The 13,197-nt window shown below is 57.2% G+C and overlaps 4 protein-coding genes across 4 annotated transcripts; 1 reads left to right on the plus strand and 3 right to left on the minus strand.

Annotated features, from left to right (window-relative positions):
- Positions 1–2,635: 2,635 nt before the first annotated feature.
- Positions 2,636–5,655, minus strand: KRP23_14980 (ABC transporter G family member; the record flags this gene model as incomplete). The annotated part of the gene is made up of 3 exons (XM_067885867.1): positions 2,636–3,916; positions 4,006–4,080; positions 4,336–5,655. The coding sequence occupies 3 exons, from the start codon at positions 5,653–5,655 to the stop codon at positions 2,636–2,638; spliced, it is 2,676 nt and encodes an 891-aa protein (XP_067736875.1).
- Positions 5,656–6,698: 1,043 nt separating this feature from the next.
- Positions 6,699–10,595, plus strand: KRP23_14981 (ABC transporter B family member 11; the record flags this gene model as incomplete). Its single annotated transcript, XM_067885868.1, has 2 exons — positions 6,699–7,919; positions 8,874–10,595. 2 exons carry the CDS (start codon positions 6,699–6,701, stop codon positions 10,593–10,595), a joined length of 2,943 nt encoding a protein of 980 aa, XP_067736876.1.
- A 109-nt stretch (positions 10,596–10,704) lies between these two features.
- On the minus strand, positions 10,705–11,285 carry KRP23_14982 (uncharacterized protein; the record flags this gene model as incomplete). The annotated part of the gene is made up of 2 exons (XM_067885869.1): positions 10,705–10,850; positions 11,060–11,285. 2 exons carry the CDS (start codon positions 11,283–11,285, stop codon positions 10,705–10,707), a joined length of 372 nt encoding a protein of 123 aa, XP_067736877.1.
- Positions 11,286–11,781: 496 nt separating this feature from the next.
- KRP23_14983 (Serine/arginine-rich splicing factor RS31) lies at positions 11,782–13,159 on the minus strand (the record flags this gene model as incomplete). The annotated part of the gene is made up of 4 exons (XM_067885871.1): positions 11,782–11,824; positions 11,893–12,441; positions 12,500–13,005; positions 13,064–13,159. The coding sequence occupies 4 exons, from the start codon at positions 13,157–13,159 to the stop codon at positions 11,782–11,784; spliced, it is 1,194 nt and encodes a 397-aa protein (XP_067736878.1).
- Positions 13,160–13,197: the final 38 nt, after the last annotated feature.

Consider the following 13,197-nt stretch of genomic DNA (forward strand, 5'->3'; position numbering starts at 1 on the left):
TTTTTGAGCACATGCATCGAAAAGAAAGACTTGAAGAGAAGCTCGGCTTTTCGGGGCGACGCACTTCATCAGCAGGCTTCCATCAATTTACAGAGCAACGAAAGCAACAGACGCTGACGAGTTGCGATTTTCTGGATCGACGAGATCGTGGCTTCACCAGTTGTTGCTCTTCATGACGGTGATAATAAAGGATAATAGTTTGGTAAATACGGCGTGCGGTCGAAAGGTGCATGTCATCAAATGCATCGTCCATTAACTAAATACCCCTGTGACAGGGCTTCAATCTAGACGCTACTGTTGATGTTCAATATCATCAAGGTGAGCCATGCCTGGAAACGGGTCATATCGCTTAACGGAGGCGGACGGGTGTCTGCCAAGATTGTTTCAATGGTACGCTTACGTGACTCTAGATGGAGGCGTTGGCCGTTCAATCGCCCCCGAGCGCCTTCCAGGTTTCACCTAGCTCCCTGTTGTCTTATGTGGACGCATCAACGGCTTCACGAGCCACGGATGTCGAGCGTGACGTGAATGACTTGACAGCTGCCGCTCAGCTGGCAAATCAGCAGACTGGAGAGTTATCTTATATCGCATGATTCCAAGTAGAATGGTTTAAGCCACGCATTTTGTGGTTTGCCCACATTCGTCACACGACAGGGCCAGTCTGAAACGTTGCTGCCCATATATCTTGCAGCTGAGCTACGACGCCTCGAAGCGAGCTCTCAGCTGCTGCACCTGAGCGATCAGTGAAAGCCGGGCGAATGCACGCATCAAGAAATTCTTCCAAATCTTGTGCCTTACTAATGACCATTTCATATTCGTATATCATGAGACAAATAGCTTCTCCGCGAGTTGAAATAACTCACCGCCCCAAGCTTGCTCAGTCTTAGCGCTGTCGACCAAGTGCTGGTTTCCCTTTAAACTGCACCTCGCGGTCTCTGCAAGGGTCGCAACAATCCAGGCTCCTTCCTGCCTCACAAATTGACTTTTAACGCGGGAGCTGAATTTGATCCATAGCTTGTGCATAACGTTTTGCAATCTCGCGCAATTTACAACGAAGTCATCTAACGTCTTGCCTAACGTCTCGCGCTGCCCGACCGTGCTGTTCACAGTCGATCGAACTGCCAGCTGTAGCCGATGTTGCTCCCCAGTTGATGGTGCAACTGGCGATGCGGGAGATACAGGTCGGCCAGCGTTCGTTGGGGCCGCTGGTGGTGCATCTGGAGATGCGAGAGATACACGTGTAGGTCGTCCAGAGCACGTTGGGAGAGTGGTGCCACCATATCCGCAACCAGTGCACCGGATGTACGGTTGCACGTGATCATCACCAACAGACGACGCTAGAGGAGTGCTCTCTGGTGCCGCGCTTGAATCCACACCGCTGCTAGCGAGTCACGCCTGATTAGATTTGCTTCATTCTGCGTGCTTAGGGTAGCTAGGGCTGCGCTATGTTCTTCACCGTCGACCATTGCGATCTATCACGAACCTTACTCACGGAATCACTTCGATTAGGCATATTTTACGATATTCCAGATGGAGGTCGATTGACTGTGTAGCGGGGCTACACATTCGTTTCATCTCCCACCTTAGTGCAAATACGCACTAATGGCTACATTCAGGTTGACCCCTCCACAGAGTGGTTCGCATTCATACCAAAGAGGTATTACTGGTAGAAAGCAGCATGCTTCTATCAATAAGAGTCATTCATTAGATAGGATTGCAACACCCTTAGCAGCGCGCGAGGCAAGTTCGTCATTATCGTTAAAAGTAACATCAATACCAACGTCGCAATCGGCTGCTTTAAGGACAGCCACCCCCGTGTACCAACACTCGAGCAGTAGGTCAACCTCTCGCTTATAGTTCGCTGGTGTTCGGCAAGCGCTCGTATCCGAGCCACAAAGGACGTAAATCAGTATCGCAAAGAAATTGAAACAGCAGCGGGTGCTCACGAAAAGTGACATCCAACAACTTGAGTTCCATTATCATCCGACCTGTGCAAATTTGCCGGTGACATCTGTACTCTGATGTCGACATATTTGATGCTCTGTGAGGCAGAAACGCCCATCTGAGTGGGCGAAACGATGTTTTTTCGTTGAGATGGACTTCTACGAAAGAGCAAATCTAAGCCAGTGTTCGCATACCTTGTGGACACTCCGGTTTAGTGGCAGCACAAGTCTATTGTAGAGGTCTAAATTAGAGGGCAAAATAAACGCAAAGCAATACGTTGAAAAATGTATTATGCACGAACTAAGCCAATCAGAATCGAGCCTGGGATGTATATTTCCGTAAAAAAAAAAATGATGATCCAAAATTCGCTCTATAGCTTTCTTGCAAGAAAACTCAAGACAAGAAGAGGTGTAAGCGCTATTTTGGCAATTATCTTTTTCCTCTAAGACGTCCTAACAAAGTGTCCGTCTGTCGGGGTTGTGCTGTGGCATTGCCTCTTGCGAGGCGACCAACAGCTTTGTCTGGGTCGTGCTTGATGTGCTGTCGCTTGGGTAATGGTATACTGTTGAGGTCTTTTTTGACTTGGCCAGGAATTTCGCTGCTGAAGAAGTTAACTACGAAACGTTTTTGAGAAGTTCAACCATCAAATCTTGGATTCATACGTGTACAATTGTCACTGACAATCTGTCAGTCAGACTTCTTCCTTGCGCGACGGCGCTGCCTCGCCCTCTTCCTCGTAGTCGGCCATGTCTCGATGCAACGGGACCTGCAGCGACAAGAACAGGAAGGCGAGTACTTGCAGACTCATCGCGATCAGAGTGAGAGCTGCCACGTCGTAGTACCGGTTGGCGTAGTCCATACCCAGCGTCTTGAGGTAAACCTCCCCATACACGGGCACGGCCGGGTATCCAGGCGCATCAAACTTCAGTATCAAGCCCTTCAACTCGTTTGTCATGAGAATCTCGAACGCGTAGCTGAAGATGGACAGATGCTTCAACCAGCCCACGGACGTCGGCATGGTCTGCGAGTTCAGCAGGAAGCCGCCGAACAGCAACATGACCAGCAGAACCACCGTCGCCCCGAGGTTTGCAGAGCCAACACTTCTCGATAGTACGCCCACAAGCAGGCAAATCGCACCAGCCGCCACGTTGAACAGCACCAACGTCAGCGAGAACAGCAAGAAACGCCCCGTCGTGGCCTGCAGTCCCATTATCCAGTAGAAAATGCTCGCAAAGAGCGAGGCAGGCAGTACCCGCAGCAACAACGTGTCTAGGGTGGCCTTGGCGAGGAAGTAGCTGAACGCTCCGTAGTACATGGCACCAGTCTCACGGAGGAAAATCGGGCGCTCGCCGATGAACAGGTCCATGGAACTCATGCTCGCAAAGCCGAAGAACGTCAGGATAAAGTAAAACGCGCCCATGCGGTTCTGGAACCCGGCGAGATCGTTGGTCACGTGGTTGAAGATCAGTCCGCCGAACAGAGCTAGCGACAGACTCAGCGCGATGTGCAACACGAGCAATGACCGGTGACGAAGAATGTTTTGCGCCGTGCGCGCAAAGAGCACGCGAATCTCAACCAAGATTGATCGAGACGGGTTCTTGCCAACGTCACCAATCTCATCCGTCTCAGTCTCAGCCATTGACCGGGGAGGCGGGCAGCGCGGCGTGCCAGGTGTCGTCGGAATTCCCAGCGTGCTTGGTTCCCTGGGTGTTCCTTTTCCCACGGGGGAAGCCAACATGTTCTCCAGCCGTGGCGTGTCAAGCGACAGATCCTCTTTCATGAACGGAGATGACTCTGTCCCAGACGTAGGGCTACCGATCGTGAACCGCGGAGCGATATTCTGCAGACGACCGCGAGAGGTAGCTGATTTTGAAGAGAGCGGGGAAGGTTCCTGCTTCATGTGAGACCGGATCATTGGGATGTTGTTCGTGTCGGACGCAATGTCAAGAATAAAGTCTGCGATGTTTTCATGCTACAGCAGATTCAGCACAATACACACAATAGAATTAGTCGATGTCCAACAGAAAACAGCTCAGACACTGAAGCAAGATCGATCCATACCTCGGGACACTTAAAACCAAGATTTTGGAAGTAACTCTTGGATTCGGCAGGTGCTCCACTGTAAAGCAGTTTGCCCTTCCCCAGCAGCATGATCTTGTCAAGCAGAACGAATGACCGGGCACTTGGCTGATGAATGCTGAGCACCACGATACGACCGTGACCTGCCAGCTCCTTCACTAGCTGCACAACTGAGTGCGCCGAGGAGCTGTCTAGCCCGGAAGTAGGCTCGTCTAGAATCAGGATCTGCGGGGATGTTACGAGCTCCATACCGATGCTCACGCGTCTTCTCTCGCCGCCAGATATGCCACGTCGACTGGTACTTCCTCCCACCGAACCAATACGCGAGTTCGCGACGTGAGTGAGATTGAGCTCTGCGATGACACGATCCACCATCGCGCTCTTCACTCGATCCGACAGCGTCGTCGGAAGCCGAAGCTGCGCCGAGTACAAAATACATTCGCGCACAGTGAGGGTCGCGTACAAGGAATCGTCCTGCTGCACGTAGGCAGCAATGCGGCGGTATCCCTTCGACAGCCGCTTGCCATCCAGCAGTATTTCGCCGGCAAACTGCGATCGACCATTCTCCACCGCTGCAAGGGCATTCAACAACGTCGTCTTGCCCGATCCGCTCGGCCCCAGCAACCCAAGCACCTGTCCGCGTGACACGCTGCCCGAAATCTTGTGCAGAATCCGCTTCGGCTCACCAGAAGCTTGCCTGCCGCTGTCTGCGTAGCAGCTAACGTGGCGAAACTCGAGCGTATTCGCCGAGCGCGACGTGAACTTGAGTATCTCCGTCTCCACGTCCTCCGTCTGTCCGCGCCGAATGCTCGCAGTGAGACAGCAGGAGCAGGCGCAGCCACACAGCAGCAAGGCTGCAGCCAGCGCTGCACACGCCACAATAGCGACCCACAGGCCGCTGATCTCGTCCGAACCTCCGCTGGAACTTCCGCTGCCGGACGCGCCACTGCCGCCGCCCGCAGTGCGTTCGCACGCCGACGCCGTGCACGTCGCCGAGAGCGGGATGGGCGAGCCCTCGATGACGATAGCCAGCTGCGTCGCGTTGGTGACGTCGATCCTGGCCGGTTTGCCGCTCAGTGCGCTCTCCACCAGCGCCTTGGTCATGGCCGAGCACTGCGGGCCGCACTTGCAGTCGATCTGCGCGCACTCGCCGCTGGCGGCACCCGTGGCGAAGGCGCACTGCGTGATGTTACAGTCGATCACATGCTCGCTGCGCACCGAGTCCTTGGCCTTGAACACGGCGGCCGAGCAGTTGGCCACGCCCTGTGGGTCGCGGTCGCAGCGCACGTCCAGCGCGCCGTCCGGGAAGAGCGCCTGCAGGTCGGAGGACAGCGTGCAGCCGTACGTCTTGAGCGTCGCGTGCGCGTCGTAGCGGAGCCCTGTGACGCACGAGTAGTCGGCGCCGAAGGTGGCGCTGCACACGTCCGAGGCCGCGAGCTCGAGCGCGCCGCTGGCCGTGCACATGCGGCAGCCGAAGCCGCTGAAGCCCTCGCGACAGTCACAGAGACCGGTGGACGCATTGCGCTGCTCGTAGTGCGGGTCGCAGGCCGCGGAGCGCGAAGAGGGGGTGGCGGACACGACGGATAGCGCCATTGCCAGCAGCAGCAGCAGCGTAGCGGAGGAGCGCCGCATGACGAAGGGGGCGGAAAGTCTTTTGCAGATTGAGTGAGACTGGAGACTGCTACGTCAGTCGCGCGCGTGAGAAAGCGCAGCGATCAGATGCGAGATACACCTTCAACCGCTTCAGCCTCCGACCAGGCTTGGCTCGGCACTCTGCGGTTGCAGCCTTTGGGCGCCTGTAATCAGTAGATGGAGCTTGACAGCGCCTGGCCGCTGCCGTGCATTACAGAGTCAAATCTGGCAGCGCGAAGGGAAGGAAGAGGCTGATTCTGGCCGGATGCAAGCGAGAGCACCAACGAGAGGTGTGGAGGGAGGAAACTGCAGTAAACGCTATTGGACCTCCCAGTACGCCTCGGGACGAAGAGGAGCGCGGCCCGGTCTAGACGATATGGGGATGAGATGAAGACTCGAGGCTTCATCAGAGCTTGCACTTGTGGTGGCGACGCCACCGTGGCGTAAATGCCCGAGGCCGTAGTGTTTGGCACACGGCGCTACAGATCAATCAATACCTGTGCTGGAAATGCCAAGTGGTGCAACAGAATCACTAAAAACACAGACGGCATCGCGCGGAAGGCAGCGGACGTCGCGGTCGAAGCTGGAGCAGGAATCTTGGCCCGCCAAACCAGGCCGAAATCGCTGACGGTCGCAAACCGATAGAATCCTGCAAGAATTTGGGACTCCCACTACGTCTGCAGTTGGCTGCAGATAGAGAGGTGAGAGCACCAGTGTGCCTTGCCGCAAGGCCCTGGCGACGCGGCAGGTGCTTCCTCCAGGTGCTTCCTCCAGGTGCTTCCTGCTTCCTCCAGGTGCTTCCTGCTTCCTCCGGTTGCCAACGCTGCCGGATAATGCCGGATAACGTAGGATGTTGACGCGTGCAGGCTCTTCTCGACTAAGTCCGATTGCGCCGCCCCGATGATTACCTGCAAGCAGTTTACTCACGCTAAGCGAGAAGGTGCTCTGAGAGACTCAAGTCCGACTGCAATTCATTCCACAACTTGCCAAGCACCGCACAAGTACCAAGCAAAACTCCTCACTGCAGCGCGCACTCGACACGGATGGCCTCGCGACCGGAAGAACCAACGGAGCCAGACCACCAACCGTACGTTGCAGTGCACACGCCGCGACTATCGCAATCTGGCGCCGAGGCGACCAAGATCCTGGACGTGTCCGAGGATGCTGCGGCGACCAATAAGCAAGTGCCTCTGGCGGAGCTCTTCTCCTTCGCAGACTCGATCGACAAGCTGCTCATGGGCGTCGGCACGCTCGGGGCCCTGGTCGCCGGTGTCCTGCGGCCGCTGATGGTCGTTCTACTTGGCAATGTCATCAACTCCTTCGGGTCAACGAGTCTGGACGGTGGGTCCTCCGCCGACATCTCGCCCCGCGTCAACCGAGTTGCTCGCAACCTCACCATCGTGGGCGCCGTCGGACTTGTCGCGGCCTACCTGCAAGTGTACTGCTGGTCCCTCACGGCGTCGCGCCAGTCCAAGCGCATCCGCAGCCTCTACGTCAACGCGATCATCACCAAGGAGATCGGTTGGTTCGACGTGAACGACCCGATGCAGTTGTCTTCGCGTGTGACCGAAGCCACGATCACCATCCAGGACGGCATCGGGTCCAAGATGAGCGACATGCTGCACTTCTCATCGACTGTGGTGGCGGGCATCGTCATCGGCCTAGTGAAAGGCTGGGAGCTCACTCTCATTCTGCTGGCTGTGATCCCGTTCGTCGCCGTCAGTGGCATGGTGGCGAAGAAAGTCATTGTCGCCGCTACTCACAGCGGCATGCAGTCATACGCGCAGGCAGGTGCCGTGGCGCAAGAGTCGCTCAGCAACATCCGCACGGTGCACATGTTCAACTCTGTGGGGTACTTCGTTGAAAAGTACAGCCGTGCGCTCGAGGGCGCCACGCGCGCTGGGATCAAGAAGTCTTTTGCTGTTGGCTGGGGCAGCGGACTCATGTACATGATGATTTTCCTGATGTACGCGCTGGGATTCTTTATCGGAGCTGTGTTTGTCGCTCGCGACAACTTGGACGGTAACTCGTGCACAGGATCAAGTTGCTACGACGGTGGCCGTGTCTTGACAGTATTCTTCGCAGTCTTGCAAGGTGCGATGGCACTGGGCCAGGCAGGACCCAATCTCCAAGCTGTTTTCTCCGCATGCGCTGCTGCCTTCGATGTGTTTGAGTTGATCAAGCGTCCGTCACTGATCGACCCCACCAACGACACACAAGGCAAGACACTCAACACGGTCTCTGGAAGCATCGACATTGACAACGTGCGGTTCGCCTACCCGTCTCGTCCCGAGGTGGAGGTGTGTCGCGGGTACTCACTCCAGATTAAGGCTGGCGAGACGGTGGCGCTAGTTGGTCCGAGTGGCAGCGGCAAGAGTACGGTGATCTCGTTGCTGGAGCGCTTCTACGACCCGCTCGGGGGCTCCGTGAAGATCGACGGCGAGGACGTCCGCACACTGAACGTGAAGTGGCTGCGCCAGCAGATCGGTTTGGTGGGCCAGGAGCCGGTGTTGTTTGCGACGTCAATCATGGAGAACATTCGCCACGGCCGGCCGGGAGCGTCGGACAGTGAGGTCGTGGAGGCCGCCAAGATGGCGAACGCCTTCAACTTTATCATGGAGTTCCCCGAGGGGTTTGCGACCGAGGTGGGCGAGCGCGGCGCACAGTTGTCGGGAGGTCAAAAGCAGCGTATTGCCATCGCGCGAGCCATCATCAAGAACCCGCCGATTCTGCTGCTGGACGAGGCGACGAGTGCGCTGGACACGGAGAGCGAGCGCATCGTCCAGACGTCTCTGGATCGGTTGGTGGCACGGTCGAACCGTACGACGATCATTGTGGCCCACCGGTTGTCGACTATCCGAGACGCAGACCGCATCGCCGTGCACAGTGGCGGTCAGATCGTGGAGCTTGGCTCTCACGACGAGCTCGTGCGTATTCCCGACGGTCACTACAGGCTTCTTCTTCAAGCTCAATCGCAGCCATCTGCTGAGGAAAAGGCTATAGGAGCCGACGAAACGATGATGGTAGACGTACAGACCGAGATCGATCGGAAAAGGTCACAACCGGTGCAGTCTGCCAGAGCGTCTAGCAAGTCCAGTGGACCGGCAATGGGAGCCGACACCTCAAGTGAAATCAACGACAGTGAATCCGGTTCCACCGAGAACACCTCGAAAGCCTCCACGTCGCGCATCTGGAAAATGGGTCTACCTGAGTGGAAGTTCATGGCGTTGGGTGGAGTATCCTCCGTGTTTAAAGGCGCCGTCTACCCGCTGGCTGGCATGTTCATCGCCAAGATCATTCACTTATACTTCGAGCTCCAGAAGACGAAACACGAGTTGCTCCACGACATGCGCTACTACTCGCTGGCGCTGGGTTGTCTGGCCATCGTCTGTGGCGCGTCTTTCACGCTGACGGAATATTGGTTCGGCATAGCTTCGAGTCGGTTGGTCACTCGGGTCCGTCTTGCGACGTACAGCGCTATGCTGCGTCAAGAGGCGGGGTGGTTCGACCACAAGGAGAACTCGTCGGGCTCCCTTGTGTCGCGTCTAGCTACCGATTCCGCTATCCTGCAGTCGATGACGTCCGATTTTCTCAACCGCAGTTTGATGACTGGCACGACGTTTATCATCATCTTCGCCATCTCGTTCTACTACAGTTGGGAGATGACTCTCATCATGATCGTGACGACCCCATTCCTGGTGGGGGTGAACTTTGTGCGCTTGCAGCAAATGTCTGGCCAGATGAACGCGAAGAAGAACAACCACGCTGACGCCGCCGCGGGGTCTCTTTTGTCGGAAGCCATCGACTCCATTCGCACGGTGGCGTCATTTGGAATGGAGAAGTCTCTCACTCAGCAATACGCGGCGTTCTTGGACATCTCGAATGATCAAGACAAGAAGCTGAGCGTGTCAGGAGGGGTTTCTTTCGGGCTATCGCAATGTATGATGTTCTGGGTCCTGGCCTTTGTTTTCCACATCGGCGGGATCTTGGTCTCGCACGGCACGATTAGCTTCGAGGATCTCTTCGTCGTCCTCATGGTCTTCATGATGGGCTCTTTCAGTGTCAGCATGGCCTCACAGGGATCCGTTGACGGCGACAAGGCGAAACGAGCTGCCGCCGACGTCTTCAAGATCATCGACCGCGTGCCGGAGATCGACGCCACGTCCACAGCAGGCATCGTGCTACCCAGTATCCAGGGCGACATCGACTTCAAGCAACTCACGTTCGCGTATCCGTCGCGGCCGGACGCCGTCATCTACCAGGGCTACGACCTGTCCGTTGGCCGCGGTCAGACTGTGGCGCTGGTGGGTGCGAGCGGCAGCGGCAAGAGCACAGCCATCGCGCTGCTGGAGCGGTTCTACGATCCGTCGTCGGGCCTGGTGACGCTGGACGGCCACGACGTGCGCAGTCTCAGTCTGCCGTGGCTGCGCGACCGCATCTCGCTGGTGAGTCAGGAGCCGGTGCTCTTCTCGGGGACGATCGCCGAGAACATCGCTCTGGGCAAACCCGGCGCGAGTCGAGCGGAGGTGGAGGCGGCGGCCAAAAGCGCGAACGCCTTCGACTTCATCTCGAACTTCCCGCGGGGCTTCGACACGGAGGTGGGCGACCGCGGCGCGCAGGTGTCGGGCGGCCAGAAGCAGCGCATCGCCATTGCGCGCGCTATCCTGCGTGACCCGGACGTGCTGCTGCTGGACGAGGCGACGAGTGCGCTGGACAACGAGAGCGAGCACATTGTGCAGGCCTCGCTGGACGCACTCATGACGCAGAAGCGGCGCACGACGATCGTGGTGGCGCACCGCTTGTCCACGATTCGGAAGGCGGATGCGATCGCTGTGACGCGAGAGGGAGCCATCGTGGAGCTGGGCAGCCACGAGGAGCTCATGCGGTTGCCGGGTGGGGTCTACCGCGGGATGGTGGAGCTGCAGACTGGAACGATATAAACGAGATGAAAAGTCTAGATCACGGTTGAAAAAGTGTCGTGAGTTTGCATTAAAACGGTCACTACTCTCTCTTCTCCAGTGTGGGCTGTTGGTGGGGAGGCAGGCTGTTTTAGCACTGGAACGGCCAGAACAGCAAGTAGCAGACCTTCTCATCCGCGGCACTTCCAGTGAGACTGGCACTCTCGTCACGTAGGTTACGCTCCGTGAGAAGAGTCGAAGTCCCCGTGCCGGCGGCATTTGCAGAAGCCAGCAGAGCTGACAACACGAGGGCGAAGGTCGGCAACAACTTCATCATCTTGGTGTGAGTCGGAGGCAGCAAAATGGGAAATGGAAAGAGGATCGAGTTCGACTTTGTCTCGCACAGAGCGAAACCAAGTTACTGCATTGAAATGGATACCAAGTACTTCGACCTGGAGCGATCGTAGGCTCACGGGTAGTTAGTTACCAGTGCGTCCAGTCCGTACCTAGTAACCCCGAACACGTGTACGGCAGCGATTTCCACCCCAAGAAATAACACGTCTTCTCCTCCAGACCGGCAGCAGCGCCAGCAGTCCCGCTAGCACTCGAGTCGATGTTAGTCCGCAGATTGCGCTCGACGGCTGAAGCGTCGAGCTCCAGCGCGTTGGCATCAGCTGCAGCGAGTTGCGTCGTGAAGGTAGCGACAATACATGCGAGCAGTAGCTTGTTCATCGTAACTCGGTTAGTCGTCGAGTGGGGTGTGCGGTTGGCGGTGTTTTCGTGAATGCAGCCACAGTCAGACAGCACGAAAACCTCCCCCAGTCAAACACGAAATTCTAGGTGACATCAAGTTTATCCGACTGAAAGTGCATCATCCAGTATCTAAGGCCATATATCCAAGATACCACAACATCGCCAAGCACAAGCTCCAAGAAATCCACGGTCTACGTAGCAGGCAATGTAGCGTGAAGATTAAGATACCACAGCGAACGATCGCTCCAGTGACGACGGAAAACGAATGGGAACGCCAGCTACCAGTCGTGGTCCGAAACATTTCGACCACAGATGAGTTTGTCCATTTCGTCGTGAGCGCTCGATCTCCACAATCAACCCGAGCTTCTTACAAGCTATGCAAGTCTTCTCGCAGTACCTCCACGTTCTCGCTGCCAAGCGTAAGTTGAAGCCGAGATCCACAACTTTATCGGCAGTCGCCACGTCGTCGAGCATCTTAGCGACTTCGGCTCCGGCTGCGAGGACCCGGCTGAGGCGACCTACACAAAGGAATCAATTGCACAGTGAGCACAAGACACCCCCACGACAACAACAACAAAAATCGTACCAGCTGCGGTCATTCCGAGGGCCGCGACGCGATCCAGAGCGCGACGACATCTCCGGACGACCATAGCGACGGTACTCTTGCGGGGGCTTGTCCATTCCCCGTCCGGCGTACTCACGGGGCACACGCTCCTCGCGCGAGTAGTATCCAGACGGTGGCTGACGTCCAGGCTTCTGGAACTCGTCCATTTCATCCGGGCGTCCGTAGGAGCGTTCACCAGCGTATTCGCGCGAGCGCTCGCGAGCACCTGCGCCGTCCTCGCCTCTCATGCTGCTGCTGCTACTGTGACGATGGTAGCGCGGAGGGGAGCCACTTCTCCCCCGCTCCCCGGGCTCCTCACGACTGTGCCGCGACGAATGGTGACGACTCGAGTGACGGTGATGGTGACGACGGTGACTGGGGTCCTCAACGTCCTCCTCGTATCTGGGCACATGCGGCTTCCTCCCCTGGGGGTCGAACGAGTCGTAGCGTGCACCGCGCTCTTCGCCGTCATAGCTGCCCGTTGCGTCAAAGCTCCCGCGGGTCGTGCGTTTCGGTCCGTCCCCCTTGTTCCTACCATCGACACACACATTAGTCTCCTAGTCTAGCTTCATCATTGATACCCACGCACTTGCGGAAGTTGTAGTCCGTGCGCAGGTGGTGGTCCGCCACGATGATCGTGGCGCTGTGGGCCTTCTGCGCTGACTCAATGTCCGCGTAGTCCACGAAGGCGGACATGGGCGCGTCGGGCCTCGACTGGGGCAACACCTTGACGTTCTTGACGTCTCCGAACTGGGCGAAGGCCTGGTCCAGCTCGCTCATCTTGATGTGCGGCGGGATGTTGGCCACGAACAGGTTGGGCGACGCGTTCACGGGGAACCGCGGGCTGTGGAGCAGCGGCGGCTGTGCGCGCTGCGGAGGCGGAGGCGGGGGGCCTGGAGGCGCCAACTGCGCGGGCGGCGGCGGCCCGTCGTAGCGCCGCTGCGTACCGTGCGACACAGCGAAGGCCACACGCAGGCGGCGGCCGCCCAGCTCCTTGTCGTTCATCTCCTGCACCGCCAGCTCGGCGTCCTCCAGCTGCTCGTAGTGCACGAACGCGTAGCCTTTCTTGACTGCGCACTGCTCGATGGGGCCGAACTGCAAAGAGACGTCGCGTTAGACAGGGAAGGGAGACAAGAGGATGCAGGTGTTGTACCTTGCCAAACTCGGCCTCCACATCGCGCTGCGAGAGATCGTAGAAGAGATTGCCCACGTACAGCTTGGTCGACGCCATGGGTGCGTCCTCCTCCATCGTTGTTTGGGTTTTTAGAGCCAAAATGGATCTGTGGG

The sequence above is a fragment of the Phytophthora ramorum genome (genome assembly GCF_020800215.1).
Source record: "Phytophthora ramorum isolate Pr-102 chromosome Unknown Phyram_PR-102_s0024, whole genome shotgun sequence".
NCBI lineage: Eukaryota > Oomycota > Peronosporomycetes > Peronosporales > Peronosporaceae > Phytophthora > Phytophthora ramorum.